The sequence below is a fragment of the Megascapheus bottae genome, chromosome 15 (genome assembly GCF_031878675.1).
Source record: "Megascapheus bottae isolate mThoBot1 chromosome 15, mThoBot2.hap1, whole genome shotgun sequence".
Lineage (NCBI taxonomy): Eukaryota > Metazoa > Chordata > Mammalia > Rodentia > Geomyidae > Megascapheus > Megascapheus bottae.
Window position 1 is genome coordinate 44,610,190 of NC_143523.1, and position 25,637 is coordinate 44,635,826.

A 25,637-nucleotide genomic window follows, 5' to 3' on the forward strand; every position below is an offset into this window, starting at 1 on the left:
GAAGATTGTATTAAGGAAGGATCTCAAAGATAGATCATCTTAGTCCTATCTCACTGTCCAGCTTAGGAAAAGGGGGATAAGGAAGAGTCAGGGACTCTTACCGAGGCCACTCAGCCACTGGGCACGACCCAAGTCCTTCTTCCTTCTGCAAGTGCAGTGACCAGGTCGGAGGGTATGACACGGGCAGTCCCAAGAAGGCTGTGAGATGCTGCCATCCTCTGGGCTTGGATGATGCTTGACTCATGCCTCCTCTCCCCTTCTCTTCCTCCCCTCCCCACCCCCCACCCCCACCAAACCCCAGCCAAGCTGACCGTCAACATCCTGGATGTCAATGACAACACACCCCAGTTCAAGCCCTTCGGGATCACCTACTACACAGAGAGGATCCTCGAGGGGACCACCCCAGGCACCACACTCATTGCTGTGGCAGCCGTGGACCCCGACAAGGGTCTCAATGGGCTGATCACCTACACACTGCTCCACCTCACACCCCCAGGCTATGTCCAGCTGGAAGACCCCTCAACTGGTAGGTGGGGAATCTGCTGTAGGAGATTGTGGGGGACATGGTGTTATGTCCACTATCCACCAAGCAAGGCCATGGCCTGCTTCTCACTCTCTAGGGGAAGAGGGGTTGTGGGGGAAGCTTATCTCCATCCTGCAATGAGCTGGGCCAGATCCAGTATGGTAGACATACTAGTATTCACTTCTGGATACTTGGGGTAGAGAGGTACACAGAGGTACCTGGTACTAATTGAGATGGAGACCCCAGCTGTCCGCTGGAATCCAGGCATCTCCATCACTCCTTCCTGTAACCTCGGTATCGCTCTGGAACAGAGGGGCCAAGGGGAAGGGCTCTCCAAGGAGGTCCTGGCTTCCTGATGTCCTAATCAGTGCTCCAGGAAACGAGAGCCCAGCCCAGTGTCAAGTCTTCTTAGCCCTCTGGCATTTTCACAGGGCAGTGTTGCCTGCCTGCCCTCCTTAAGGGGACATGCCTGCCCCTCAGAGCCCCACACCCATCTCAGAGAACTGCTAGGACAGGTCATTCCTCAGTGACCCCAACAGTGGGTATCTCTGTGCCTCAGGGAAGGTCATTGCCAACCGGACAGTAGACTACGAGGAGGTCCACTGGCTCAACTTCACAGTGAGGGCCTCCGACAACGGGTCCCCACCCCGGGCAGCCGAGATCCCTGTCTATCTGGAAATCATGGACATCAATGATAACAACCCCATCTTCGACCAACCCTCCTACCAGGTGGGTGGTCAGGCCAACAGACGAGGCCAGACCTGTGCCCAGGGAGGGTGTAGCTTTTGTCCCACCTGCCAGTATAGACACCACTCGTGCTTTGTGAGCTCCAGGGATGACCTTGGTCCATTCTCTCTACAGGAGGCCATCCTAGAGGATGTCCCTGTGGGCACTGTCATCCTGACTGTCACTGCTACTGATGCCGACTCTGGCAACTTCGCCGTCATTGAGTACAGCCTTGGTGATGGAGAGGGCAAGTTTGCCATCAACCCTACCACGGTAAGCAGGCCATGGCAGGCTGCAAGTGGAAGTGGAAAGTCACAGGATCCCAAGCAGGAAAACCACCCAAATTTACAGTTGTCTTTGTTGTTTCTGGGTCCTGCCACTAGGCCATCAGCAACCTCAGAGATCCTTTAATGCAGTACACACACACACACACACACACACACCATTGGCCATAGTCTATCTGCCCAGTATGTGTGGAAGGAGGTAGTTTATAATCTTTAGGAAGTGACCCTTTGTGGAACAGAAACTCAAATGTGAAGGTCTATGGGCCTATGAGACTATCAAATCAAGAAAAGAAACCAGGCATCAGTGGCTCAGGCCTGTAATCCTAGCTACTCAGAAGGTTGAGGTCTGAGGATTAAGGTTCAAAGCCAGCCCAGGCAGGAAAGTCCATGAGACTCTTACAAACTGGAAATGGCACTGTGGCTTAAAGTGGTAGAGCACTAACCTTGAGTACAAAAGCTCAGGGGCAGTGACCAGGCCCTCAGTTCAAAATAAAAATCAGGAGGAGCCAGGAGTTGGGCCCAGTGGTAGAGTGCTTGCCTAGCATGCACAAAGACCTGGGTTCAATTCCTCAGCACCACATACATAAGAAAAAGCTGGAAGTGGTGCTGAGGCTCAAGTGGTAGCCTTGAGAAAACCCAACGACAGTACTCAGGCCCTGAGCTCAAGCCCAGGACTACCAAAAAAAAAAAATCAGGAAAGTGGGCATAGTGTTTGAGTACCTACTATATGCATGGCTTTACACTCAGTGCAGAAGGAAGGAAAAAGCAAAACAACTAAAGATCAGATGTCCATGTTCCCAGCCATCTCAGACCTGTGGAAGACTAAACTGAAATATAGGTCATTGAATTCATGTGTCTGCTCATTGGTTCAGAGCTGCTGTTTTCAATATGGGAGAGAGTCCTGTGGGTTTAGGGGGTATATGGTTAGTAGAACCTTTCCTGTTACTGGAGCTGGAACAGGACGTTTCCTCCCACTGCCCCTCTCTGCCTATCCTCCAGCTCTCTGCCCATCTGTGGGGCTCAGTCCTGTTTCATCTGACAGTCACACAGAGCTCCCAGACTGGCAGCAGCTGCCATGCCCTGGTCAGGCAGGTGGCTCAGCCTGGGCTGGGGATGCCAGGGGCAGGGAGAGCACGGAGAGTCACTAGAATCGCAGGAACCAGGCTTCTGTTCAGTGCCATACCTCCAGACTTCAGAACAGTTCAACCATCATAGGCACCCATCCATGCCTGTTGAATGAGTGAAGGACTTGAAACGACCTTTCCTTGTCCAGGGGGACATCTATGTCTTGAGCTCTCTGGACCGAGAGAAGAAGGATCACTATATCCTGACTGCCTTGGCCAAAGACAATCCTGGAGACGTTGCCAGCAATCGTCGAGAAAACTCTGTGCAGGTGAGGGTACCAACCTGAGCCAAGGATAGCAGACATGGGGGACCAGTAAATAAAAGTCTGAAAGTGGGGGGACAGGGCCACCCAATCCCCTCAAGCATGGTTGTAGACAGGAAAGGGCAAGAGGTTTCCTCATGGCTTCCAGTGGCTGGAGACATCTCTGATGTCACACTGCTTCTGGGTGGCCATACTGGCCCTGCCTCTCCATAGTACCCTTCTGAAACAGACCAGAAACCAAGCATGAGGACAAAATAATCATCTTACTTATGACCCCCCTCCCTCCCCCCACCCTCTCCCCTTTTTTTTTGAGACAAAATCTTATGTAGCCCAGTTCAACTTGCCATCCTCCTGCTTCAAATGCATAGATTTCAGACTTGTGCTATTATGCCAAGCTTGTTTTTGACTCTTTAAAAATTTAACTTTTTACTGTAATTAATAGAAGGGTCACATTATATTCACCAGATAGAAGGTGCATTACTTTATAAACATTGATACCCTTTCTCATGTTTTGATCCCCATTTCCCTCCTCCCACCCCGGTAAAAAATTAACTTTTTAAGGCTGAGAATGTGGCTTAGGGGTAGAGTGCTTGCCTACCATGCATGAAGCCTTCGGTTCAATTCCTCAGTACCACATAAACTGAAAAAGCCAGAAATAGCTCTGTGGCTCAAGTGGTAGAATGCTATCCTTGAGCACAGGGAGGCTCACAGACAGAGCCCAGGCCCTGGGTTTAAGCCCCAGGACCAGCAAAAAAAAAATTATAAAGGTAATGTACAGAGTGGTTACAGTTATGTAAGTCAGATAAAGAAAATACTTCTTTGGGGTTACAGTTACATTCATCAGGCAGTAGATACATTACTTCTTGAACATTTGATACCCCTTCTCATGTTTTTCTCCCAATTTCCCTCAAGAATACACTTCTTGGGCCAGGAGTTTGGCCTAGTAGTAGAGTGCTTGCCTAGCATGCACAAAGGCCTGGTTTCAATTCTTTGGTACCACATACATAGAAAAAAGCTGGAAGTCTACGGCCATACCACCCTGAACGCGCCCGATCTCGTCTGAAAAAAGCTGGAAGTAATGCTGTGGCTCAAGCTTTGGCCTTGAGAAAAATTCCAAGAACAGTGCTCAGGCCCTGAGTTCAAGGCCCACAATTGGCCAAAAAAAAAAAAAAAGAATACACTTCTTTTGGGACAATGTGACCCCCTCCCCTCACTGTCTCCCAGTTTTTTCCTCCCATCCTCCACCTACAAGTTGTATAATTAGTTTTCAACATTTTACTACTTTTTTTTAATCTTTTGTCCCTGAGTGATCCAATTTGCAGCATCCTTCCCATCTTGGCTCTGGTGTTGTTCTGAGGCTATCTCTCTTTGTTCTTTGCCTCCCAAACTTGTTTTTGAGACAAGGTCTCCTTGACTTTGCCAGGCTGACCTGTACTCCTGATCCTCTTGTCTCCCCCTCTCAATATAGGCTTGTGCCACCAGCAGCTGACTTCCGCATTCTCTTGTTGAGGGAGAGACATTTCTGGGTGCATTCACACACACAATACCTTGCATGCACTGTGTTGGGGAAAGCATGGTCTGTGGGGTGGAAGGCTAAGGTCCTGGAACTGAGCTCTGTACATTTGTTGGTAGGCCTCTTTGGCCACAGTTATCCATCTGCAGAGGATGGTATAGATGTAGCCCTGGGAAATAGGGAGATGAGTTGGCCTGAGCCTGCCTTGTGTCCCAAAGGGAATCTTCAGAACAACTGCTGTGCAGGGCTCTTTACCCTCGGGCATAGCCTTGGCAGCTTGGGAAGGGAGGCTTTGAGTTCTGCTGTATCTTGCAGTCAGTATGGGAAGCCTGGTCTCTGGCCCCAGCACAGATCCTATCAACAGCATCCCTGGGGCTGGGTGTGGCAGCTCAAATTTGTCATTAGCACTTGGAAGTGTGGAGGCAGGAGGAGGTGAGTTCAAGGCAGACCTGGGCTACAGAGCAAGACCCTATCTCAAAAAATACTAATAAAGAGAGGTCCCAGGAAGAACCCCAGCTGTCCAGCATAAAGTCCTGGAAAATAGAGCCAGACTTCCAGAGCCCCTGTGGATGGAACCCAGGACGGGAGGAGCTGGGGCTCCTGTTGCTAGTTCTGCAACTCCTCACCGGTGTTTGCTTGAGTTGCACTAGTCAGATCTGGCAGGTGGTGTCGTGTGCCAGTCTCACAGGGACTCTGAGAGAAGCTATTTCACAGTAACAGAAACTGCAGGCTCAGAGATTCAGTTAAGTTCCCCAAGTGCAGACTGCAGTGTGTTGAGAATCAGTATCTCCTTCCCAGGCTGGTCCTGGACCAGCCTCCATTATGGCCCTGACTTCACCTCAACAACGCGCCCCCAGGTGGTGATCCAAGTGCTGGATGTCAATGACTGCCGACCGCAGTTCCCCAAGCCCCAGTTCAGTACGAGTGTGTACGAGAACGAGCCAGCAGGCACCTCTGTCATCACCATGATGGCCACTGACCAGGATGAGGGCTCCAATGGTCAGCTCACCTACTCCCTCGAGGGTCCCGGCATGGGTACGTAGCCACCATGACTTGCGGTGTCAGGTTGCCACTCCTGCAGCCTCCTCAGGCCAGGAGGAAGAGGAAGGGAAGGGGGACAGACAGAAAGGATGGCTCAGCCAGAGTCTGATCTCCTGCCCTCCTCTACCCCTGCCAGAGGCCTTCCACGTGGACGTGGACTCGGGTCTTGTGAGCACACAACGGCCTCTGCAGTCCTATGAGAGGTTCAACCTGACAGTGGTAGCCACGGACGGCGGGCAGCCCCCACTCTGGGGCACCACCATGCTCCTGGTGGAGGTGATCGATGTCAACGACAACCGTCCAGTCTTCGTGCGGCCACCCAACGGGACGACCCTGCACATCCGAGAGGTACTTCTGCCCACCAGCCTGCACTCTCCATGACCAACCCGCTTCTGCAATCATGGCCCAGGAGAGAGGCCGGGAGGGGTCCCTTGGTCAGGAGGGGATACTGAGGCCAGGTATGCGAACAGTCTTGCCCACGACCACACAGAGCAGAACCAAACAATGGTGTTAGCTCTTGAGTTTAAGTGTCATCCTGTGATGATCTTCAACAAGTGACTTCCCTCAGTGTCTTCTCAGCTGCACAGGGAACTAGTAATCATTAATAAATGCCTCATCTCTTGCTCCTAGGTGTCTACCAAAGGCCCGTCTCCCCTCACCCACTTCCTCCACACTTATCTCAAAATAACTCAAGGCCCTTCCGGCCTGTCTGGTGTTCTGCTGATGCTGAAATGCAGGCAACCCAGCGCTGGGGACAAGTTCCAGACAGCAGGGGAGGAGGCTGAGGCTCTGGAATCCCTCCAAGTCTTAACTTCCTTCGTTTGAATGGCCTTTTAAAGACAGAGGAAGTACCCCTCCTCTCCTCTTCACCTCTTTCCCCTAAGCCCCCAGGCTACAAATACTCCTTGGTGATGCCGGTGGATACCTGACTTGTTCTTTGCCTCTCTGCAAACTTCATCTCCCCTTTTCAAAATATCAGTGCTAACTAAAACCCTGTTGTCTGTCTCCAATCTGAAGAAAGTTCTCCCATGACTGGACTGTAATATTTGTGTCTATGTATATGCATACATGCATGCATACCAGTTTTGTGGCTTGAACTCAAGGCCTTGGCATTGTCCCTGATCTTCACTCAAGGCTAGTGCTCTACAATTTGAGCCACAGCTCTACTTCTGGCTTTTTTGGTGGCTAATCAGTGATTAGAGTCTCATCATCTGCCTGCTCTGGAAGTGGGCGCTCAGCCTCCTTGACCAGCCCTGCAGAATACAGCATGTGTGCTCTGCCTCCAGCTCCCCTCGGCCTGCCACCCACCTCCTATCCTTTACCTTAACTCTCGTGTTCCATCTTATTGTAATTTATAATGCTTGTCAGCTGCTTCAGATCTTCTCCGTGGAAGGGGACAGTATAAATTAATAATCATCTAGTTCTTTTCCACACCAAAGGCCTCCTTTACTAAGTTTTCCCTTCAAGGGCTCCATATCCAGGAAGATTCATGTCTCCAGAACAGCCCGCATTTTCAAAGTAATTATCTATTTGTCATCTCACTTTTTATTAATTGGATATCCCTGCTCTCTGGTGCTTTTAAGTGTCATGATTGATGAGATGAACAAGAGCCATGCTGAGCCAGGAATTTTTCTAGCAGAAGGGAAGAAACATGCCGGCGTTATCTTGTCCTAGTCAGCGTTGGCATGGGCGAGTGTCTCATCTCCTTTGGGTTTTGGTGTCTCAGACTTCAGTCAGAAGGAGGTGGGAGGTGGGCATGTCAAGTGCGCATGTCCAGGTTCCACAGTGAATTGCTAACTAGAGCCAGACGGCCGACTAGCGCCAGATGGACCCAGGACTCTGCCTGTGTCCCCATCTTCAGGTACCCCACAGTGCTGTGTAGACATTACCAGAGTTGGTAGGATCGAGTAGTAATAGCAGAGAGAACAAGACAGACAGGGGAACAAGCCAGGAGGGAGAGTTGGGAGCCTCCCTAAGCCCTCCTCCATCCCCAGGAGCCCTGAGGGATGATGGGAGCTCTATTGCTTTGCTTGGAGAGATGGGGAGAAAGCATCAGGCATGCAGAGGGTTCAGCCACACAGGCAGGCAGGCCCTAAGGAGCCGGAAGGGGACAATGTCCCATTATGGCAAGAGGGAGGCAAGAGCTCTGGATTCCCTCACAGGCCTGGATGTCTCTTCTCTGCGCCCCCCCAGGAGATCCCGCTGCATTCCAATGTGTATGAGGTCTTCGCCACCGACAAGGACGAGGGCCTGAACGGAGCAGTGCGCTACAGCTTCCTGAAGACAGCCGGCAACCGGGACTGGGAGTACTTCACCATCGATGCGGTCAGCGGCCTCATCCAGACCGCGCAGCGCCTGGACCGCGAGAAGCAGGCAGTGTACAGTGTAAGAGCCAGGGCGCCTGGCGGGCTGGTGGACTTTGCTCCAGGACCACCGCTGGGGGACCCTGTCTGGGGTCCTAAATACCTCGCCAGCTTTTCCACTGACCCCTCCTCTGCCTCCAGCTCATCTTGGTGGCCAGTGACCTAGGCCAGCCAGTGCCATATGAGACCATGCAGCCCCTGCAGGTGGCTCTGGAGGACATTGATGACAACGAGCCCCTCTTTGTGAGGCCTCCGGTGAGCTCCCCCATCCCCTGAACTGGTGCCCTGTGGGGGAAAATATCTGTCAGAAGCAGGTGCCAGTGGCTCACACCTGTAATCCTAGCTACTCGGAAGGCTGAGATCTGAGGATCACAATTCGAAGCCAGCCCAGGCAGGAAAGTCTGTGAGACTCTTCAGTTTCACCACCAAAAAGCTAGAAATGGAACCTGAACAAAAAAGCTAAGAGACAGCACCCAGGCTGTGAGTTCAAGCCTTAGTATTGGCACCCACATGCACGTGTGCGTGATCACACACACACACACACACAGAGTTGCCCAGTGAGGCCTTGGCAGAAAAATCCTCTGCACCCACAAAGTCATCCGTGGGGGTCCTCTTGTCCTCCTGTCACAATCTGCTCCCCCTGCAGAAAGGCAGCCCCCAGTACCAGCTGCTGACCGTCCCTGAGCACTCACCCCGTGGCACCCTCGTGGGCAACGTGACAGGGGCCGTGGATGCAGACGAGGGCTCCAACGCTATTGTGTACTACTTCATAGCAGGTGGGGCCTGACACAGCCAGCTCTCCTTCCCCGCTGGGGGGGCTGGAGGACCCCCCCGCACCGTGTGCCCCTCCTGCCCTGCCCCTCACCCTGTGCCCCGCCCCCCCACAGCCGGGAATGAGGAGAAGAACTTCCGTCTGCAGCCTGACGGGCGCCTCCTGGTCCTGCGGGACCTGGACCGCGAGCGGGAAGCGGTGTTCTCCTTCATCGTCAAGGCCTCCAGCAACCGCAGCTGGACACCACCCCGCCGCCCTTCGGCAGCCCTTGACCTGGTGGCCGACCTCAGCCTGCAGGAGGTGCGTGTGGTGCTGGAGGATATCAACGACCAGCCGCCACGCTTTACCAAGGCCGAGTACACCGCAGGTGCGGGCCAGGGTCTGGGCTTGGGGAGTGGCCAGCCCTCCCTGTCCACTCCACAGCACCTCCCTTCCTCCCACAGGGGTGGCCACCGACGCCAAGGTGGGCTCAGAGCTGATCCAGGTGCTAGCCCTAGACGCCGACATCGGCAACAACAGCCTGGTCTTCTACGGCATTCTGGCCATCCACTACTTCCGGGCCCTCGCCAATGATTCTGAGGACGTGGGCCAAGTCTTCACCATGGGTAGGAAGCTGGGAGTCCTGGGGCTGGCGTGAGCCCTCTGCGCGCCCATTATCTGTCTTCCATCCCCCACACTCTACGACTACCCACCTGTTATTTAGTTCTCAGCTGTTGTAGCTCACAGCTAGTGCTCTACTGCCTAAAGCGTGCCTCCAGTCCAGCCTTTTTTGTAAGTCATGAGTGGGCTTTCCCCGGCTTCTCTTAAAGGCTCCATGTCGCCAGTCTGAACAGCCTCCCATTTGTTCAGCCAGATGTCTCCCACTCACCCCTGGGCCTCTGAGCCCTCCCTTCACAGACCCCCATGTCTATCTTCATATACCCTCTCTATCCTTCAAGGTCTAGTCCATGTGCTGCATCCTCCAATCTGCCTTACACCACTCAGTCCAATAAACCAAGGATCATAGGCTAAAGTTACCCATAGCTGAAAGCAGTGAATTTTGAATCCAGTCTATTGTCTTTTTTTTTTTCTTTTTTTTTTGCCTCGCCAGGGGCTTGTTCTTAGGGCCTGGGCACTGTCCTTGGACACATTTTGCTCAAGTCCAGCATCCTGCCTCTTGAGCCACACAGCACCACTTCTGGCTTTTTCTGAGTATGGAGTACAGACAAATGGAACCCAGGGCTTTGTGCATGCTAGGCGAGCATGCACTCTACCATGAGGCTACACTCCCAGCCCAGGTCTGTTGTCTTTTTAGAGCTGCCTGCAGCGCACCTCCAGTCATCTCTACTACATTTGTGGAAGTCTTAACTACTTGCATCTAGTATATGACAGAGGCACTAAGGGGGGCTCAGAAATGGCCATAGTACCCAGCATAGGCCGTCACAGTTGTGCTAGTTCACCCACAGCTTTGTTTAATAAGCAGATGCAGATTGTGTACAGACTTGGCAGTAGTTCCTCCCTCCCCCACACCACGCCCTGGGACTTGAACTCTGGGCTCCCAGAGCTCTTCAGCTCAAGGCTACCACGCTACCCCTGGAGTCACAGCACCACTTCCCTTTAGAGATAACAGTCTCCCAGACCTTGGTGCCCGGGCTGGCTTCGAACCATAATCCTCGGATCTTGGCCTCCTGAGTAGCTAGGATTACAGGCATGAGTCACCTCACCCAGCTTGGGTTTTGTTTTGTTTTCTTTTAAAGGGATTCATTTAAGCATAGACAAACCCAGCTTCTCTAGGAAAAGCAACTGGTGGCAGAGTGACAAGTTAGCAGCCAAGATCTGCCTGGCTGTCCCTTCAGATGGACAGATCCCCCCAACTCTTACCTTTGCTCCCTGTAGGGTATCTGTGCTGCAGGCCCCAGGCCTTAGCCCCTCCCATGCCAAGTGGTTTGAGTTGGGCCTCAACCTCATGCTTTTCCCACAGGGAGTGTGGACGGGATCTTGCGCACCTTTGACCTCTTCATGGCCTACAGCCCAGGCTACTTTGTGGTGGACATTGTGGCCCGAGACCTGGCAGGCCATAATGATACAGCCATCATTGGCATCTACATCCTGAGGGACGACCAGCGCGTCAAGATCGTCATCAATGAAATCCCTGACCATGTGCGGGGCTTCGAGGAGGAGTTCATCCGCCTGCTCTCCAATATCACAGGAGCCATCGTCAACACGGATGATGTGCAGGTGCTTGGGGACCCGCCTTGGGCTAGGGACAGAGGGAGTCGACAGGAAGCCCAAAGGAACAGGTACTTGAAAAGGGACTATGTGCCTTCTGGGCCATTTCCTAGCAGCATGGCCTTGAAATAAGTTACCCCAAATCTCTGGACCTCCGTTCTCCCCTCAATAAAATGGAACTAATAGTGGCCACATGTGCCCTGGTGGGCGATGTGATTGGCACCATGCAGAGTAGGGCAGAGGGCTCCTAGAAGAGGTTGCTCCTCCCCTCCCCAGCCCTGCTGTAGTGACCACACCCACAGAGCCTCCTCTCATCTAGTTCCACGTGGACCAGAAGGGCCGGGTAAACTTTGCCCAGACAGAGCTGCTCATCCATGTGGTGAACCGAGACACCAACCGCATTCTGGACGTGGACCGGTAGGTGCTGGCTCCCTGCCCCATCTCGTCTCCCTCCCCACCTGCCCTGACATAAGCAGTAACATCTGGCCCACTGTATAGCCTCCCTAAGAGGCAGACAGGGCTGGAGGAGAGAACACGGCATGGGGGCCAGGTTTGAGCTCTCTGAGCCTATCTGGTCTACAAAATGATATCTGCCACCTGTTGTGAGGGCAGCACAGGCCCCTCGTGCAGGCCTGGGGACCAGGTGGAGTGCCAAGCTCTCCTAGCCAGGCAGGCTTTCCTCTCACAAGGCCTCAGGACACACAGTAAACCTCGGGGCTAGAGACTAGAACACAGCAGGCTGTGTTGGAGGTAGCGTTTGGGGACAGCTGTGGCTGCGCCAGAGCCGAGCCCCCGGCCCCTCATCCAGAGTGATCCAGATGATCGATGAGAACAAGGAACAGCTGAGGAACCTTTTCCGGAACTACAACGTCCTGGATGTGCAGCCCGCCATCTCAGTCCGGCTTCCGGATGACATGTCTGCCCTGCAGGTACCAGCAGTGCCCCCCCACCTCTCCCCAGAGCCCGGGCAGGCTTTGCCTCAGAGCTCATCTGCTCTTTCCCCGCAGATGGCAATCATCGTCCTGGCCATCCTCCTCTTCCTGGCGGCTATGCTCTTCATCCTCATGAACTGGTACTACAGGACCGTGTGAGTATGCCCGCTCGTGCGCGAGGCTTGGCTGATCACCCTGCTCCTGGAGGCCTGGGGGAAGGGGAGATTCTAGGGCTACAGGCCTGATTCAAGCCCAGCCTCACTCAGAGATCTTGTTTCTCTGCAGACACAAGAGGAAGCTCAAGGCCATTGTGGCTGGCTCTGCAGGTGAGTGGGGGGCTAGGATAGACCAGGCCAAGAGAGGGCAGGAGCTCCTCCCACCCCACCTTTACACTCTCCCTGCAGGGAACCGTGGCTTCATTGACATTATGGACATGCCCAACACCAATAAGTACTCCTTTGATGGGTGAGTGGGGTCCTGCCAGGACCCAACTAGGAGAGAACTCCTGGCAGCCTAGGGTGTGAGCGCCCCCTGGTGGGCTGTCCAACCCCTCTCACCCTTGGAATCTGCATTGCTGAATTGGGTTCTCCAACCTGTTCCCACTTACCAACTGCAGAGCCAACCCTGTGTGGTTAGACCCCTTCTGCCGGAACCTGGAGCTGGCCGCCCAGGCTGAACATGAGGACGACCTGCCAGAGAACCTGAGTGAGATCGCAGACTTGTGGAACAGCCCCACCCGCACCCATGTGAGCCCAGGGCAGTGGGTGGACTCAGGGACAGAGGCGCAGGCTCCCCTCTGGCCAACGAGTTAGGTTCTTGGAACGATTGTTGTCCCCTACCCTGTGTTATATACATAATGTCTGCCACTGTTCCAGTCAACACTCCTTCTCTCCCCAGGGAACTTTTGGGCGTGAGCCTGCAGCCGTCAAGCCTGATGACGACAGATACCTGCGGGCAGCCATCCAAGAGTACGACAACATTGCCAAGCTGGGCCAGATCATTCGCGAGGGACCCATCAAGGTATTTCCCATAGGCTCCTGCACACAGACCCTGGAGGAACCTCGATCCCACTTGCAGATCCAGGTTGTTAGATCTGCCCTCCATGGGGGGGGGGGGAGTGCCAGGGTGAATGAGTTTAACCTGCAGTGGACTGGAGTTGGTTCAGGCATGAGTATGGGTTCTGGATGGCCAGTCAACAGGCCTGGCTCCCAGGCTTAGCCTTAGAACTAGACAGGGTGCAGCTGATTCCCACAGTGAGGGTGGGCCCTGGGCAGCCTCGGTGGGGGTTAACCCTCTCCCTCCTCCAGGGATCGCTGCTGAAGGTGGTCCTGGAGGATTACCTGCGGCTCAAAAAGCTCTTTGCACAGCGGATGGTGCAAAAAGCCTCCTCCTGCCACTCTTCCATCTCCGAGGTAGCGAGGTAGCCGGGGATGGGCGGGAACTGTGTGCCGTGCCCCAATCCTGGGGGTGCTGTTGCTCTACGTGGCTCTACCACCCTTCTTTATCTCTGGAGCTCAGCAGTCAGGGCCAAAGCCATCAGTAGGGGGAGGATCTAGGAAGCCAAAAGGTTCTGGCTTCTGGCCTAAGGGGTCTTCCCCAGGGAATCCTCAGAGTCCAGGAACTCCAAGCTATCTTTGAGGAATGGTTCGTTTTCAAGGAAGTGAAGGATCAACCAGGCCTACTTGTATACCCAAGGCAGGTGTCAACATTTACACAGACTTAAAAAGCTGGGTGCTGGTGGCTCGCACCTTTAATCCTAGCTACTCAGGAAGCTGAGATCTGAGGATCACAGTTTTTCAAAGCCAGCCAGGCTAGAAAGTCCTATGAGACTCCAATTAACCACTAGAAAACCAGAAGTGGTGCCATAGCTCAAAATGCTAGAGCATTAGCCTTGAGCAGAAAAGAGCCCAGGCCCTGTTTCAGATCCCACAACTGATTTTAAAAAAACGAACTTGATTTCCTCTGGGTACACAATACCAACTGGCACTGCCCAACATAGGGCACAAGTATCATCTGAGTCATATCCACACCCTTTTTTATCTCTTCCTGGCAGGAACTAAGGATTACTCATAGAGCCAGGGCATGGGCTTACACCCAAAAACAATCACTTTGAGTCAACTTGGTCATAGGATGTGCATGTTCCTGAGGGCACAGTATCACCTTAAGTGTCCGTGGTCGCCTTCACACCCCTCTCCAAGCAGCACCTTAACAGGCTAATGCAGCCTGTGCGGGCAGACTCCTTGTGTGCTAAGGAGAGAATGGGAAGCTCACTGGCGGAGCTCTTAGACCATCCATCTACTCACACTTGGGGCATGGCCCTAAGCTGGGTGGGGGGAGGAAGGGGTATCCTGCACCACAGGGGTTCCTGGCCTCTTGCAGCTGATTCACACTGACCTGGAAGAGGAACCTGGAGACCGCAGCCCAGGCCAGGGCAGCCTGCGCTTCCGCCACAAGCCACCCATGGAGCTCAAGGGGCCAGACGGGATTCACGTGGTACACGGCAGCACTGGCACACTACTGGCTACGGACCTCAACAGCCTACCTGAGGATGACCAGAAGGGCCTGGGTCGCTCACTGGAGACGCTGACGGCCGCCGAGGCCACTGCCTTTGAGCGCAATGCCCGCACAGAGTCCGCCAAATCCACCCCTCTGCACAAGCTCCGAGACGTGATCATGGAAAGCCCCCTGGAGATCACAGAGCTGTGACCAACGGCTGCCTCATGGGCAGGTGGAGCGACCCCGGGGCGGGAGCAAGGACAAGCCAGCTCTGCATGGACCACCTTGAGTTGGCCCTGGCAACCTGTACAGCTGCTGAGATTCTACTTTTGCCAGACGCTCATTCAGCATCTGACCTCTACCTTCCTAAGATTTGTTATTTTTTTAAGAAAACCCAACAAAATACTAAGCATCCAAGGATGAGGTAAGGAGGGTTACTGGGGCTCAGGAGCCTGAGGACCAGCTGCTGGGCTGGGCTAGAGAGGGCAAGCAGGCCTGTTCCTCCTCACACTGCACCCTACCCTAGGCAAGTCCCGGTCACCAAAAGCCAGGCCCAGGCTAGCACTCCTGACGGCCAGCCAGTGACTTTGAGACTCTGTGCTGTCACTTGTCTGAACACCCAGGTGGAGGCCGTGAATGCCCCCCCCCCCCGCTCTCCACAAACAAGGTCAATGTCAATATCCCATTTCACTGGCTTCCCCACATGTGCCCAGCTGAGATACATGACGGATGGAAACTTCCCAGTTTTGAATGTAGAGTGTTCATGTGTGCTCCTTTTCCAAATTAAGTTATTCCCTCACTGTCTGCCCTGGTTTTGTTTAACTGGTTCTCACTGGAAGTCTCTGGAATGGTCTGTTTAAAAAAGAACTCATAAGGAACTGGCAATACACCGGCTCTGGAGAAGTACCATGTATGTACTGGGGTTATGGAGAACATAAAATGGTGAGGATAGGCAGGTCTTCCCTTTTCTGGGGTACAGGCGGCCTTTTTACTCACTAGACTTTGTGCTTTTGGCCAAGAGGGGTTTCTGTGACCTCAGTCAGCAATCAAAGACCCAAATCTGTTAACAGAACTTTATTGTTAAATCACAGAAACTTTAGTAGTGCAAGACAAATGAAAATCACTAAGTCTACTTAACAGCAAATGGCCATCTTTGTGGCTCAGCTTGCAGTCGCCTGGCAGGCAAAAAGCCTCAGACGGTACCACTCCGCACACCCTGCAGTAACCCTCTGCCTGTTGGCCACACTGGGTTGAAAAGGGCCAAAAAAAACCCAGAAGTGGGCCAGCATCCTAAGAGGCGCGCTGGCAACAGCCACCAGGGACCGGCCTCCCACGAGAGAGCCAGTTACATTCAGGTGCACTTCCCACAGAACCCCAAACAAAGCATGACAGAAGAAGGCAAAAAGCAGGCTCCAGAGTGCGGCCAAAACACACACCGCCTGCTCTGCGGCTCTCACCAGCACTGGAAAGGCCCAGCCCGCCTCCCAGCAAGTACATGCAAGGGCAGCTAGAGACGTGAGGACCCAGGACCTCATCCTCCTGGCGGATAGGGACACTGAAGCCGCTGTCGGGGGGCAGCCGGCACTTCCCACGTGACAGCAATGCTACAAGATGGGGTAGGGCTTTTTTTTTTTTTTTGGAACAAAGTCAAATAGTTATCTGTGCGTTCACCACCCCATACACACACACACAAGTAGACATGGTTACAGTTTCTGTGAGATGGAAAATCTTAGTTCCACACGTGGCGTTTGCAATGGTCCACAGCCTGAGAGGAGAGAGAAAACGGTTTTAAGTCCTCATACATGCTCCATTCCTCACCAATTAACACCTAAAAGTGGAACCTAGCATCTTCTGAGTACCCAAGACAATATCGCTTAGGAGTAGGGCATAGAGGCGCATACTATATAGTCCCAGCACTTGGGAGCAGGCCTAGCTCAAGTGTAGCTAGACTACTTGCTGAGCATGCCCGGGGGTCCTGGGATCTCTCTCTCCAATAGCACCAAAAAAAGCCTGTAGCCATTATATCTTTGAGGACGCTTACGTCCAGGTAACAGCCTTTAAACTTGGGCAGACGAACACTACAGCAGGGTTCGGGGCCCATGTGCTGGCTAGAGTGTGGGCCTGCAGAAGGGCCCACTGGCACATTTGTTCAGCAGCAGAAACCAGTGTACTGCAGGGTGGAGGTAATGCGTCAGGTTAGAGCCTGGGTAGCAGAAGGAGCCAGGCCAAGCAGGGACCCCTGCCCCTCCCTGAAGTGTGGCCCACAATGACTCCTCAATATCTAACATGGCCACAAAAACCCCAGGGAGGAAAAAAACTGCACAAAGGAACACTGAGCAATGAGGTCAGGCCCCACATCCCCATCCAGGGAAGCAGCATGGCTGTCCAATTGGCAGCTGCCATCTAGGACAGTGCCATGGCCCCTCCTGGAACAGCAGTTTCAAGGCTATGGGCAAACCTGTTGCTATGGCACAAGAAATTTCCAAGGTCTGGGCAGTAAGTCCCACAGGCCTTATCCACGCCTCAGTCATACAGGATAAGCAAAAGCTGAAAAGCTTCACACTAAAGAAGCTCCTTCAGTGGCTGAGAGCAGGGCCTAGTGGTAGAGTGTTTGCCTAGCATGCACAAAGACCCAGTTTGATTCCTCGATACCACATACACAGAAATGGTGCTGTGGTTCAAGTGGTACAGCACTAGCCTTGAGAAAGCCCAAGAACAGTGCTCAGGCCCTGAGTCCAAGCCCCAGGACTGCAAAAAAAAAAAAACCTCTTCATCCCCTTTTGCTTGGTGCTGAGGCTCAGGGGAGCAGCCTTGAGCTGAAGCAGCTCAGGAACAACACCCAGGCCCAGAGTTCAAGCTCTATGACTGACAAAAACCACACAAGATCAGGCTGGTGGCTCATACCTGTAGCTCCACCTACTCAGGAGGCTGAAAATCTCAGGACTTCAGTTTAAAGCCAGCCTGTGAGACATTTATCTCCAGCTAACTAACAAAAAACCAGAAATGGAACTGCAGCGGTAGTAGAGTGCTAGCCATAAGCACAAAAGGCTCAGAGATGGTATGCCCAGGGGCAAAGCTTGGATCTGGTATGCATGCACGCACACATACAAAGCAAAGCTCTACATTAACTGGGCAAACCCGAGGTCACACCTGCTTCTCCCACATGAGCAGGCAAAGAGCTGCCCACTGAGGTCTCTATAAGACAGGGCCCGAGCAAACCCCGCTGAGGTTGGGCTGCAGTCTGTGTGCAGTTACTCACATTGCACTGGGCCGCCGTCTCCATGTTCTGGCACCAGTAGCCAGGGCCCCAGACACATTTCTCAGTTCCCAAGAGAAGCTTAAGGGCAGAGGGGCAGGCTCCGATTTTCTGTGTGGAAAAGAATAAAGATAAATGAAGGAGTCAGAAGTAGAGCTGCTCAACCAGTCCCTGTCAGGATAGAGTGAGGGCTTCCAGAAGCAGATGGCATCAGTTCTCTGACCACCAAGGTTAGAGAGAACCATGGCACTCAGGCCTGCTTCTCCATCCCAACTCTGCCACTGTCAGAGACCCTCCCAGTCCACACAGACCCCACCACCACCAGGTAAGAGCGCCTGCAGGAACCAGGCCTTACCGTGCACACGAAGGAAGGATCCATGACTTCCACGAGGATCTCCACCAGCACAGGCTCATACTCAGTCACGAACTCGTCACACTGTGAGTGAACATGGGACATCAGTCGGGATATGGGTCAGGACATGTGCGCAGCCACACAGAGCCAGCAGGTGCCTGGCACACTCCTCTACCACGGACTCTGCTGTTCCCAACCAGGGAGCCCTGGGCTCTACTCCCAAATATCCTCCCACCCACATGGCCCTACTAGTCCAGGTTCTTTTCCTTCCATGGCTCTGTGCGGGCTAAGTCACCTCTAGGCAAAAGCTACTTGACTCCAGACCTGAGACAAAAGCAGCCATCTGTCCTGCCCACGTTCCACTGGGGTACAGCAGTGTGCAGCAGCTCTAATGCATACCTGGTTCTTGTAGGGGTCAGGCAGGAAGCTGCAGCCCTTCTCCAGAGCAGCCAGGATCTCCTCCTTGGTGCTGTTTTTCTCCAGATTGTGCTCCAAATAGCTGACAAGCTTCTTGCACACCTCGCAGAAGCCACCTTTCTTCAGTGGAGTCACACGTGCTATAAAAGAGGGCCCGGGACTCAGCGCTGGCAGGGTCCCAAAAAGGCTGCCTCTTACTATGCCCTAGGCTCACCTGGCAGTGCAGACTGTTTGGGCAGTGCAGGCGGCTGGTGCAGCCCAAGCCGACCAATTTTCCCCATCTGCTCCTTGTCTGAGGCACAGAGGCGGAGTTCGTGGCACACCATCTCTGGGCTTATCTCATGTTCAAGGGCTGACAAGGCAGAAGGACCATATGTGTCCACTATCTCATGGCATACATTGGACACAGTAGCAGGCAGCAGGGAGCATACAACATTCAAACTGTTGAGGATTTCCTCCTGAAATACAAGATGAAAGGAGTATGTAAGATGGGAAGATAGGCAGGGATGAGCAAAGATTCTGATCCCCTCACTCTAGGCATAGCACTGAAGACTAAGGGAGTCTGGGATGTGGCTACGAGGTGGAGCACCCGCCTCGCATGGTTTCATCCCCAATCCACCCAAAAAGAAAATCAGCAAGAGCCACCCTGCCCTCCCGCTTCCACTGGGACCTGAGGGGTGGTGGAGGACAGGCATACCTCCGTGGTATTGTTCTCAATCAGCTTGTCCATCTGCTTTACCACCAGTTCACAAGCCTTGCAGAAAACATCAGCCTGGGCCTGGATCAGCTTCTCCTAGAAGGGGGGGATGCTTTAATATTGGGACTGGTGTCCTAGCAGGCTAAAGGGCCACTGCCCACTGAATTCACCACGATGACAGCTTCCTCTGGGTGTGATTTCCAACATACAACACAGTGGAGGGTCCATCCTTTTTTCCAGTCATCTATTACCACCACTTCTATGTCTTATCCCTCCCATCAAATAAAAAAAAAAAAAGGGCAGGGAGAAATTCCTACCTCAGGCCCACCTACCACCAAAGGCTGACCATGTGATCCCATTCCATCATTTTTCATTCATTGTTGGAACTGGGAAGATGGACAGAGGAGCAGGACCAGAACCAGAATGGGAAATTCAGTATCTATTTTTTACTTCTATTTCTTTTTGTTTGTTTGAACTCAGGGCTTGGAGCTTCCTAAGCTGGTGTGCACATCTCCAGCTTCATATCTACTTTGTTTTAAGTCAGGGGTTTGCTCTTGACTTTCCAAAGTCTCATTAACAGCTGAGATTAAACTTCCTGGGAGAAGCCAAGCATTCTCTACCTCCACTAACCAGCACAACAAGCCCAGCCCCATGAGCCCAGCAAGCTGTGTCACCAAGGATCTCAAGTTTTAATACTGCTTAACTTTAATTAATGTAGTCACACATGACTAAGAAGTACAACCATGAACTGGATGAGCGGGGTGGCACCCCCTGGGGGGCGGTGGCCCTGCTTCCTGACTCCAGACACCCAACCTTTCCTGTGGCCACACATACTAAACAGAGGAGCAAGCAACAGGGAGACAACTGGTAGCCAGATATAAAAGACACTCTTGAACAAGAAGCACTGTGTTTCATGTGTAGTGTCAGGTGGCCAGGATCCTGAGAAGTCCATGAACATAGGCCAGCATTTACTCCCCACAACCCTAGGACAGTGCCTGGCCTGAAGAGGTGCTGAACACAGGTCCAATTCACAATGGAGTAGATCTTTACCAAAAGGCATGCTGAGGAAACAACCCCATATGCACAATAAGGCACAGGCCCAGTGAGACTTCACCTGCCCCGAGGAGAGCATCCTGGGTCTGTCCTGTGGCTAGAGAAGCCCCAAGGACTCCAGATGGGAAAAGGTGAGGTTGGAGCTGGGCACTGAAATATGAACAAACAACCCTGAGCTCCCTCCCCTCAGTTCTAGGGTTTATAACTGTAAAACAGCTGGGGAGGGGCTGCATTACTACAGGTGTTATCCATTTTATACCTAGAATAGTCCCAAACTCAAACTGTGTGAGCCAGGACGTGGTCCAACAGAAAGCGGCAAGCGGAGTGGCACACAGTCCCAGCCAGCCCACAGTGGCACACGTACCTCAACAGGCTCCACCAATTCCAGGGCAGGAAGGACATTCTCGGCAGCCACTTTGGCAGGGATCAAAGTCTGCATGGGCACTGCCTTGACCTCATCACAGAAGCCAACCAGTACACAAATCTCCTTGGGTTGCTGAGGAGAGCACAGAACCATCATCAGACACAATCTGCTCCCACTGCCTCAGGCCCCTGGCTAGACATCAAACATCTAAGTCAGGTTACAGCGCATCCAGACCAGTTTCAAGGCCATCTCCTCCCACCCACTGGCAGGGACTCTGGATTCAACTTAAATGGGCTCATGTCCAAATGCAGACCACATGTGCCAGTTCCCTCTGGAGGAGGTAGCCAAGAACAGAGTCCCCCCAGAACCTTTTAACATGCCTCCCACCCACTCCCCAGATACCCAGGCCGCTCAGCTCATTCTCAGTAAAAGTAAACTCTTAAGAGGAACTAAAATGTACATAACCAGAAAGCCCAAAGCATTAGAAATAAAAGCCATATTAAATTTTTCGATGGCAAAGCCATTTAAAATGATATATTATGGGGAAAATGCCTTTTTTCTCTCCACACTCAGTGTTCACAACTATACACATGAAAACCCAACCCCCAACTCATGACTCATTTCAATTCACAAGGTCTTCAGATTGATGCCATCTGCCGTCCAGCAGCCCATCATAAAGGATGAAAGTTGGGACATCTGCATGGTATGAATGCAGGCCTGGCAGTCTGCCTCTTTCCACCATGCTTGCAAAGAGCACAAACAGAACTGTGGCGGGCCTGTGGAGGCAGCCAAGCTAGACCATGGTGGTGTCCGCCTTGTACCACCAAGAAGGCGAGATTGTTCTAGCCTTCTAGTCAATTAAGACTGGGGTGCTGAGAAAGGGACATCCTGTCTTTGGCATACAGACTTTAAACCATGGAAAAATAATTCGAATAAAGCTGAAGATACAGCAAGAATTTTAGGGAAAAGATACCCAGGAATCAGAAGGCTTTGTTCTGACTCCCTGAAGTGGCCTAGGTAAAATTTCAGACATTTCAAGTCCTCTCCCATAGACCTCAAAATGTCTTCAAACATCTATAGCTCTCAACCCAGAGATAGATGTCAACTCAAAAGAAGCTCGAGAACTCTGCTGGCTCAGCCAGTATGGACTAAGGTGTGATCCCCACAGAATGCCAACCACTGTGGTTCCAGATCCCAAAGGAGCCATCACCCAGACAGCTGAAGCTACAATCAAGAGACGGTTTCCAATTCTCTGGATCAGCGGCCACAATCTGCAGGCTGTCTGCAACCAGTTTGCTCATGCAGCAGAAGCATTTATGGAGTTACAAACCAGCAATGAAGTCATGCACTGCCCACATACATTATGACAGACACAAGGTGTCATACTGACAGCAGGGCCTCCCCTGAAGGAGGCTGAGCTGCCTTGGTTCCATCTGGTTTCCCATTCTCACTGGTGACCCACACATGGGCTTGCCTTGTGAGCAGCGTACAAGATTCTGTTGGCTTCTTTTTGTAGCCCTCAGAAGGTGAGATAGGCCCCTGATCCCTCAAAAGCTAGATCTCAAGGGAAGGATGCCTAGAGCCAAGGGAACCCTTGCCTTTCACACCGTTCCTTGTATCTGTCAGAGCTGACCACGCCAGACCTCCTCCCCCACAAAAAAAGAAGCAGGTAACTAGAAGCAGCAAATCACTACAAGCAAATTCTGTCACATACCTGATCCTGCTGTTCAACAACAAAAAAAAACAAACCAGGAAATCGGAGGTGAAAATAAGAGAAAGGAAAGGACACAACAGTTAAGAAAAATTAAAACAATCAGGCAGTTAACCAGGTGCATCTATCACAAAGTCTGAGGGATACCCTGGCAGTCTGATGGCACCCACCTTGCTCCTACTAGCTGCGGTACACAAAAGCCACTTGGGCCCTCCAGGGGTAGGTAGAGCACTGCCCAACTGGTGTGTGCACTATTCCTACTAAATCCAGCACTAAACCAGGCCCAAAAACTGTAGTGGGGGCCCCAGATGACAGCAGCCCTGTAGCCTAATCCTACCTAGCCTTCCCAAAGCACAGCTGTGGGGCTGCCACACAGATGGCCACTCGTCACTGCCCTCCACTTCCGTTTCCATTAGGAACGGCGGCTTCAGTGAGCCTCACTAAGGGAAGCTAGGGATGGCACAAATCTAGAGTTAAGTGGCTAAGAGGACTTTCATCACTTCAAGGGCAAACCTGGAAATGGCGCCACACTTGGCCACAGGAGACTGTGGGCATACTTGTGGACAAGAACTTTTTAGGGGACCTTTTATGCAATTCAAGTACAAACTCATAAATATAAAAGCACCCGGTGACGGGTTTTTGAAACCCCAAATGATTTTTGAAGTAGAAAGATTATCAGCAGTTATCAAAAGAAAACCTGCTACACAGTACTTATCATGAGAAAATTTTGAATTAGCTCTGAGGAAGCACTTCACTAGCTCACTTCATGCCAAAGCTTCCTTCTGCTGCTTCGGTACATGTCTTTGTTAAAAGACTTCACCTGTTTTTAAAAGGCAGAGCCTGAACAACAGTCCCAAATAAACCACCATTCCTGGAAAGGCTACGAGAGCAGGCAGAATAACTCTGCTAGGCTCTGCAGGTCATCAGGCCTAAGCTGCTGAGGAAGGACAAAGTGGGGGTCACTGGGTTCCAACAGATCTATCTACAAAGGAAGCAGGTGGTAGGCTTTGCAAACCCATGTATGAAAGATTGACTCAAGCACATCAGTGTCAGTGCAGTCTGCACGGGAGAGCAGCATACCCTACCGCTCCAGTCCTGCAGGGTAGATCAGAGGCCAGTCAGTGCCTGCTGACCAGCCAGCTCCAACTCCTATGACCTGTGCTCCCAACCTCTTACAAGGACATGAAGGTCATCTGCTTCCTGGACACATCAGATGTCAAGGCATGAGCTGGGACTCAAAGAGCAACTACAGGTGGCCCTGCTAACAGGGCACAGGACCAGTTCTGCCAGCCTGGAGCTCTCGTCCCATCCCAAACACAGGCTGCCCCACAGCAATTCCCCCACCTAACAGGGAAGACAGCTTCTACAGGTCCTAGTGTTAAAGCCAGACACCAGCGATCTGATGGCACGTGCATAGGCAAACAGGCCCCAGGCCACCACAGGGCAGAACCACGATCAGCTGAAGGGGCTGGGGGGAGGGAACTGGTGAAGACTGAGACTGCAAATGGAGCCTGCTAACCAGGGAGTTTGGCCCAACTCAATACTCTTAACATAAAAAGGGGAAGCAGCTAAAAACATGTAAATTTTTAAATGCCTACAAACATTTCAACCCAAACATTAACAAGGCCCTCCCTGCTACCTACCATATGCATCATCATCTGGATAGCAATTTCAGAGTACTGGCTGACATAGTTCTTGCACTGGAAGGACAGAAACAGTTTTAGTTAAGTTCATTACTATAACAAAGCTCTATACCAGCCATTTTCAACAAGGCCAGAGAGTGACTATCACACAAATGCCCTACAGTAAATGGGTATGTATTTAATAAGATTAAATAGTGATGGGCCGGGAGTTTGGCCTAGTGGTAGAGTACTTGCCTAGCATGCACGAAGACACTGGTTTAATTCCTGGGTACCATGTACATAGATAAGAGCCAGAAATGGTGCTGTGGCTCAAGTGGTAAAGCTCTAGTTTTGAGAAAGCCCAAGGACAGCGCCTAAACACTGAGTTCAAGGCCCAGAACTGGCCAAAAAGAAAAAACAAAACAAAAAAAAAAACATTAAAAAAGATTAAATAGTGATTTAGTTATCATCCACAAGAACTGTGTGGAGAAGTGTTTAAAAACACAAGGTTGTTAGATTTTTCTGTCTCCATTTTATGGCCCATGCTTGCCCCAAGGTCATTCAACTCCCGCAGTGGCAATTTAGAGAATGAGAGAAAAGCTGCTTATGGGCCAGGAGTGGTAGAGTGCTTTCCTAGCATGCCTGAAGCCCTGGGTTCTATTCCTCAGTACCACATACACAGAAAAGGCCAGAAGTGGTGATGTGGCTCAAGAAGAGGGAGAGAATGAGCGAGCAAGCGAGGGAGGGAGGGAGCAAGGGAGCCTAGATTACAATTACGTTAGATATTTCCAGTAAACTCTCAGAGACTAGCACCTGTCATTAAGTGATGCTTCCTTGAAGAGAAAATTAAGAAGGCTAATAAAATAATTGAAAAATAATTAAAAATAGCAAATATACTTCAATGAGCTACAAGTCTCTCAAATTTTCTTGGTAAAGGTAAATGACTGGTGATGAGACTGCCAACCCTAAAGAAAGTGAGTGGACAGAGAGAAACACGGGGTTTCTCCCTCAGGGCCATCCCTCCCCATCCAGGAAGGCTGCTCCAGCCCCAGAGTAGAGGCTCATTTCAACTGATTTCTGCATGCCAGTAGGGCAAGTTCTTCAGGCGGATGGGCATATCATTTCAGCTTTGTATATCCATTTCATGGATATACAAACAAGGTAGAAGAAGTGAAACCAACTAAGAGGATATCAAAGTAGGCTTCTGTGTCCACATAACTAAGGGAGGAAGGTTTTCCAGTGAGTATTATGCAACTCAGCTCTCCTGGCAGCCCCTTTTCTGTGGAAGCATACTTAGAATTAAGCAACACTGTCCTTCAGTGTTTTTCTTTTCTTTTTATCCTCTCAAGGCTAGTGATCTACCACTTGAACCATAGTTCCATTTCCAGCTTTTGGGTGATTAACTGGAGATAAGAGTCTCAGGGACTTTCCTGCCCCAGCTGGCTTCAAGAACTATCTCAAGTCTCCTGAGTAGCTAGGATTATGGGTGTGAGCCATCAGCATTCACCCAGCTTATTCTGGGATTTTTTTGTACTGGTGCTGGAAACTGAACTCCAGGCAGCTTTTTTTTTGGGGGGGGGGGGGGCATAGAATCAGTCTTTCTTGGCTCCCCTACCTTTCCATTCCACTCCTAGGGAGCAAAAACTCACCATGTCAGCCATGCCAGGCCCTAGGCGGTCACACTGCTCCTTGGCATGCTCCACCAAGCCCTGGACGAAGGTAGAGTTGGTCCTCACGGCCGTCTGGATATCAGTCACCATGTGCACACAGTCCTGGCAGACATCTCCGCTAGACTATGGAGAAGGCAGTTAGGACACCGCTGTGCCAAGACTAGGACTCGGGCACCTCACCCACTAGGGCCACAGTGCTCCAGACTAGTCTTCTGGTCTCCTGAGAATTCATTATGGTAATATGGGCAGA

The 25,637-nt window shown here is 51.9% G+C and overlaps 2 protein-coding genes across 2 annotated transcripts in view; one reads left to right on the plus strand and one right to left on the minus strand.

The window, feature by feature from the left end:
- Cdh23 (cadherin related 23) overlaps positions 1–15,985 on the plus strand; it is a 305,993-nt gene extending 290,008 nt beyond the window's left edge. The window contains exons 47-67 of the mRNA XM_090346502.1: positions 302–526; positions 1,083–1,252; positions 1,385–1,522; positions 2,807–2,926; positions 5,291–5,468; positions 5,611–5,822; positions 7,668–7,859; positions 7,979–8,092; positions 8,484–8,613; positions 8,725–8,976; positions 9,053–9,214; positions 10,570–10,826; positions 11,137–11,234; positions 11,626–11,746; positions 11,825–11,904; positions 12,035–12,075; positions 12,154–12,214; positions 12,366–12,495; positions 12,647–12,769; positions 13,057–13,161; positions 14,129–15,985. Coding sequence (XP_090202628.1) covers positions 302–526; positions 1,083–1,252; positions 1,385–1,522; positions 2,807–2,926; positions 5,291–5,468; positions 5,611–5,822; positions 7,668–7,859; positions 7,979–8,092; positions 8,484–8,613; positions 8,725–8,976; positions 9,053–9,214; positions 10,570–10,826; positions 11,137–11,234; positions 11,626–11,746; positions 11,825–11,904; positions 12,035–12,075; positions 12,154–12,214; positions 12,366–12,495; positions 12,647–12,769; positions 13,057–13,161; positions 14,129–14,455 — 3,236 coding nt within the window. The 3' untranslated portion in view covers positions 14,456–15,985. The remainder of the gene's footprint in view (positions 1–301; positions 527–1,082; positions 1,253–1,384; positions 1,523–2,806; positions 2,927–5,290; positions 5,469–5,610; positions 5,823–7,667; positions 7,860–7,978; positions 8,093–8,483; positions 8,614–8,724; positions 8,977–9,052; positions 9,215–10,569; positions 10,827–11,136; positions 11,235–11,625; positions 11,747–11,824; positions 11,905–12,034; positions 12,076–12,153; positions 12,215–12,365; positions 12,496–12,646; positions 12,770–13,056; positions 13,162–14,128) is intronic.
- The window catches only part of Psap (prosaposin), a 34,018-nt gene continuing 23,685 nt past the window's right edge, over positions 15,305–25,637 (minus strand). Inside the window, exons 6-14 of the mRNA XM_090346503.1 lie at positions 25,367–25,510; positions 23,739–23,795; positions 20,385–20,516; positions 18,968–19,063; positions 18,485–18,728; positions 18,253–18,410; positions 17,857–17,937; positions 17,505–17,612; positions 15,305–16,010 (exon numbers count right to left, since the gene is read on the minus strand). Coding sequence (XP_090202629.1) covers positions 15,975–16,010; positions 17,505–17,612; positions 17,857–17,937; positions 18,253–18,410; positions 18,485–18,728; positions 18,968–19,063; positions 20,385–20,516; positions 23,739–23,795; positions 25,367–25,510 — 1,056 coding nt within the window. The 3' untranslated portion in view covers positions 15,305–15,974. The remainder of the gene's footprint in view (positions 16,011–17,504; positions 17,613–17,856; positions 17,938–18,252; positions 18,411–18,484; positions 18,729–18,967; positions 19,064–20,384; positions 20,517–23,738; positions 23,796–25,366; positions 25,511–25,637) is intronic.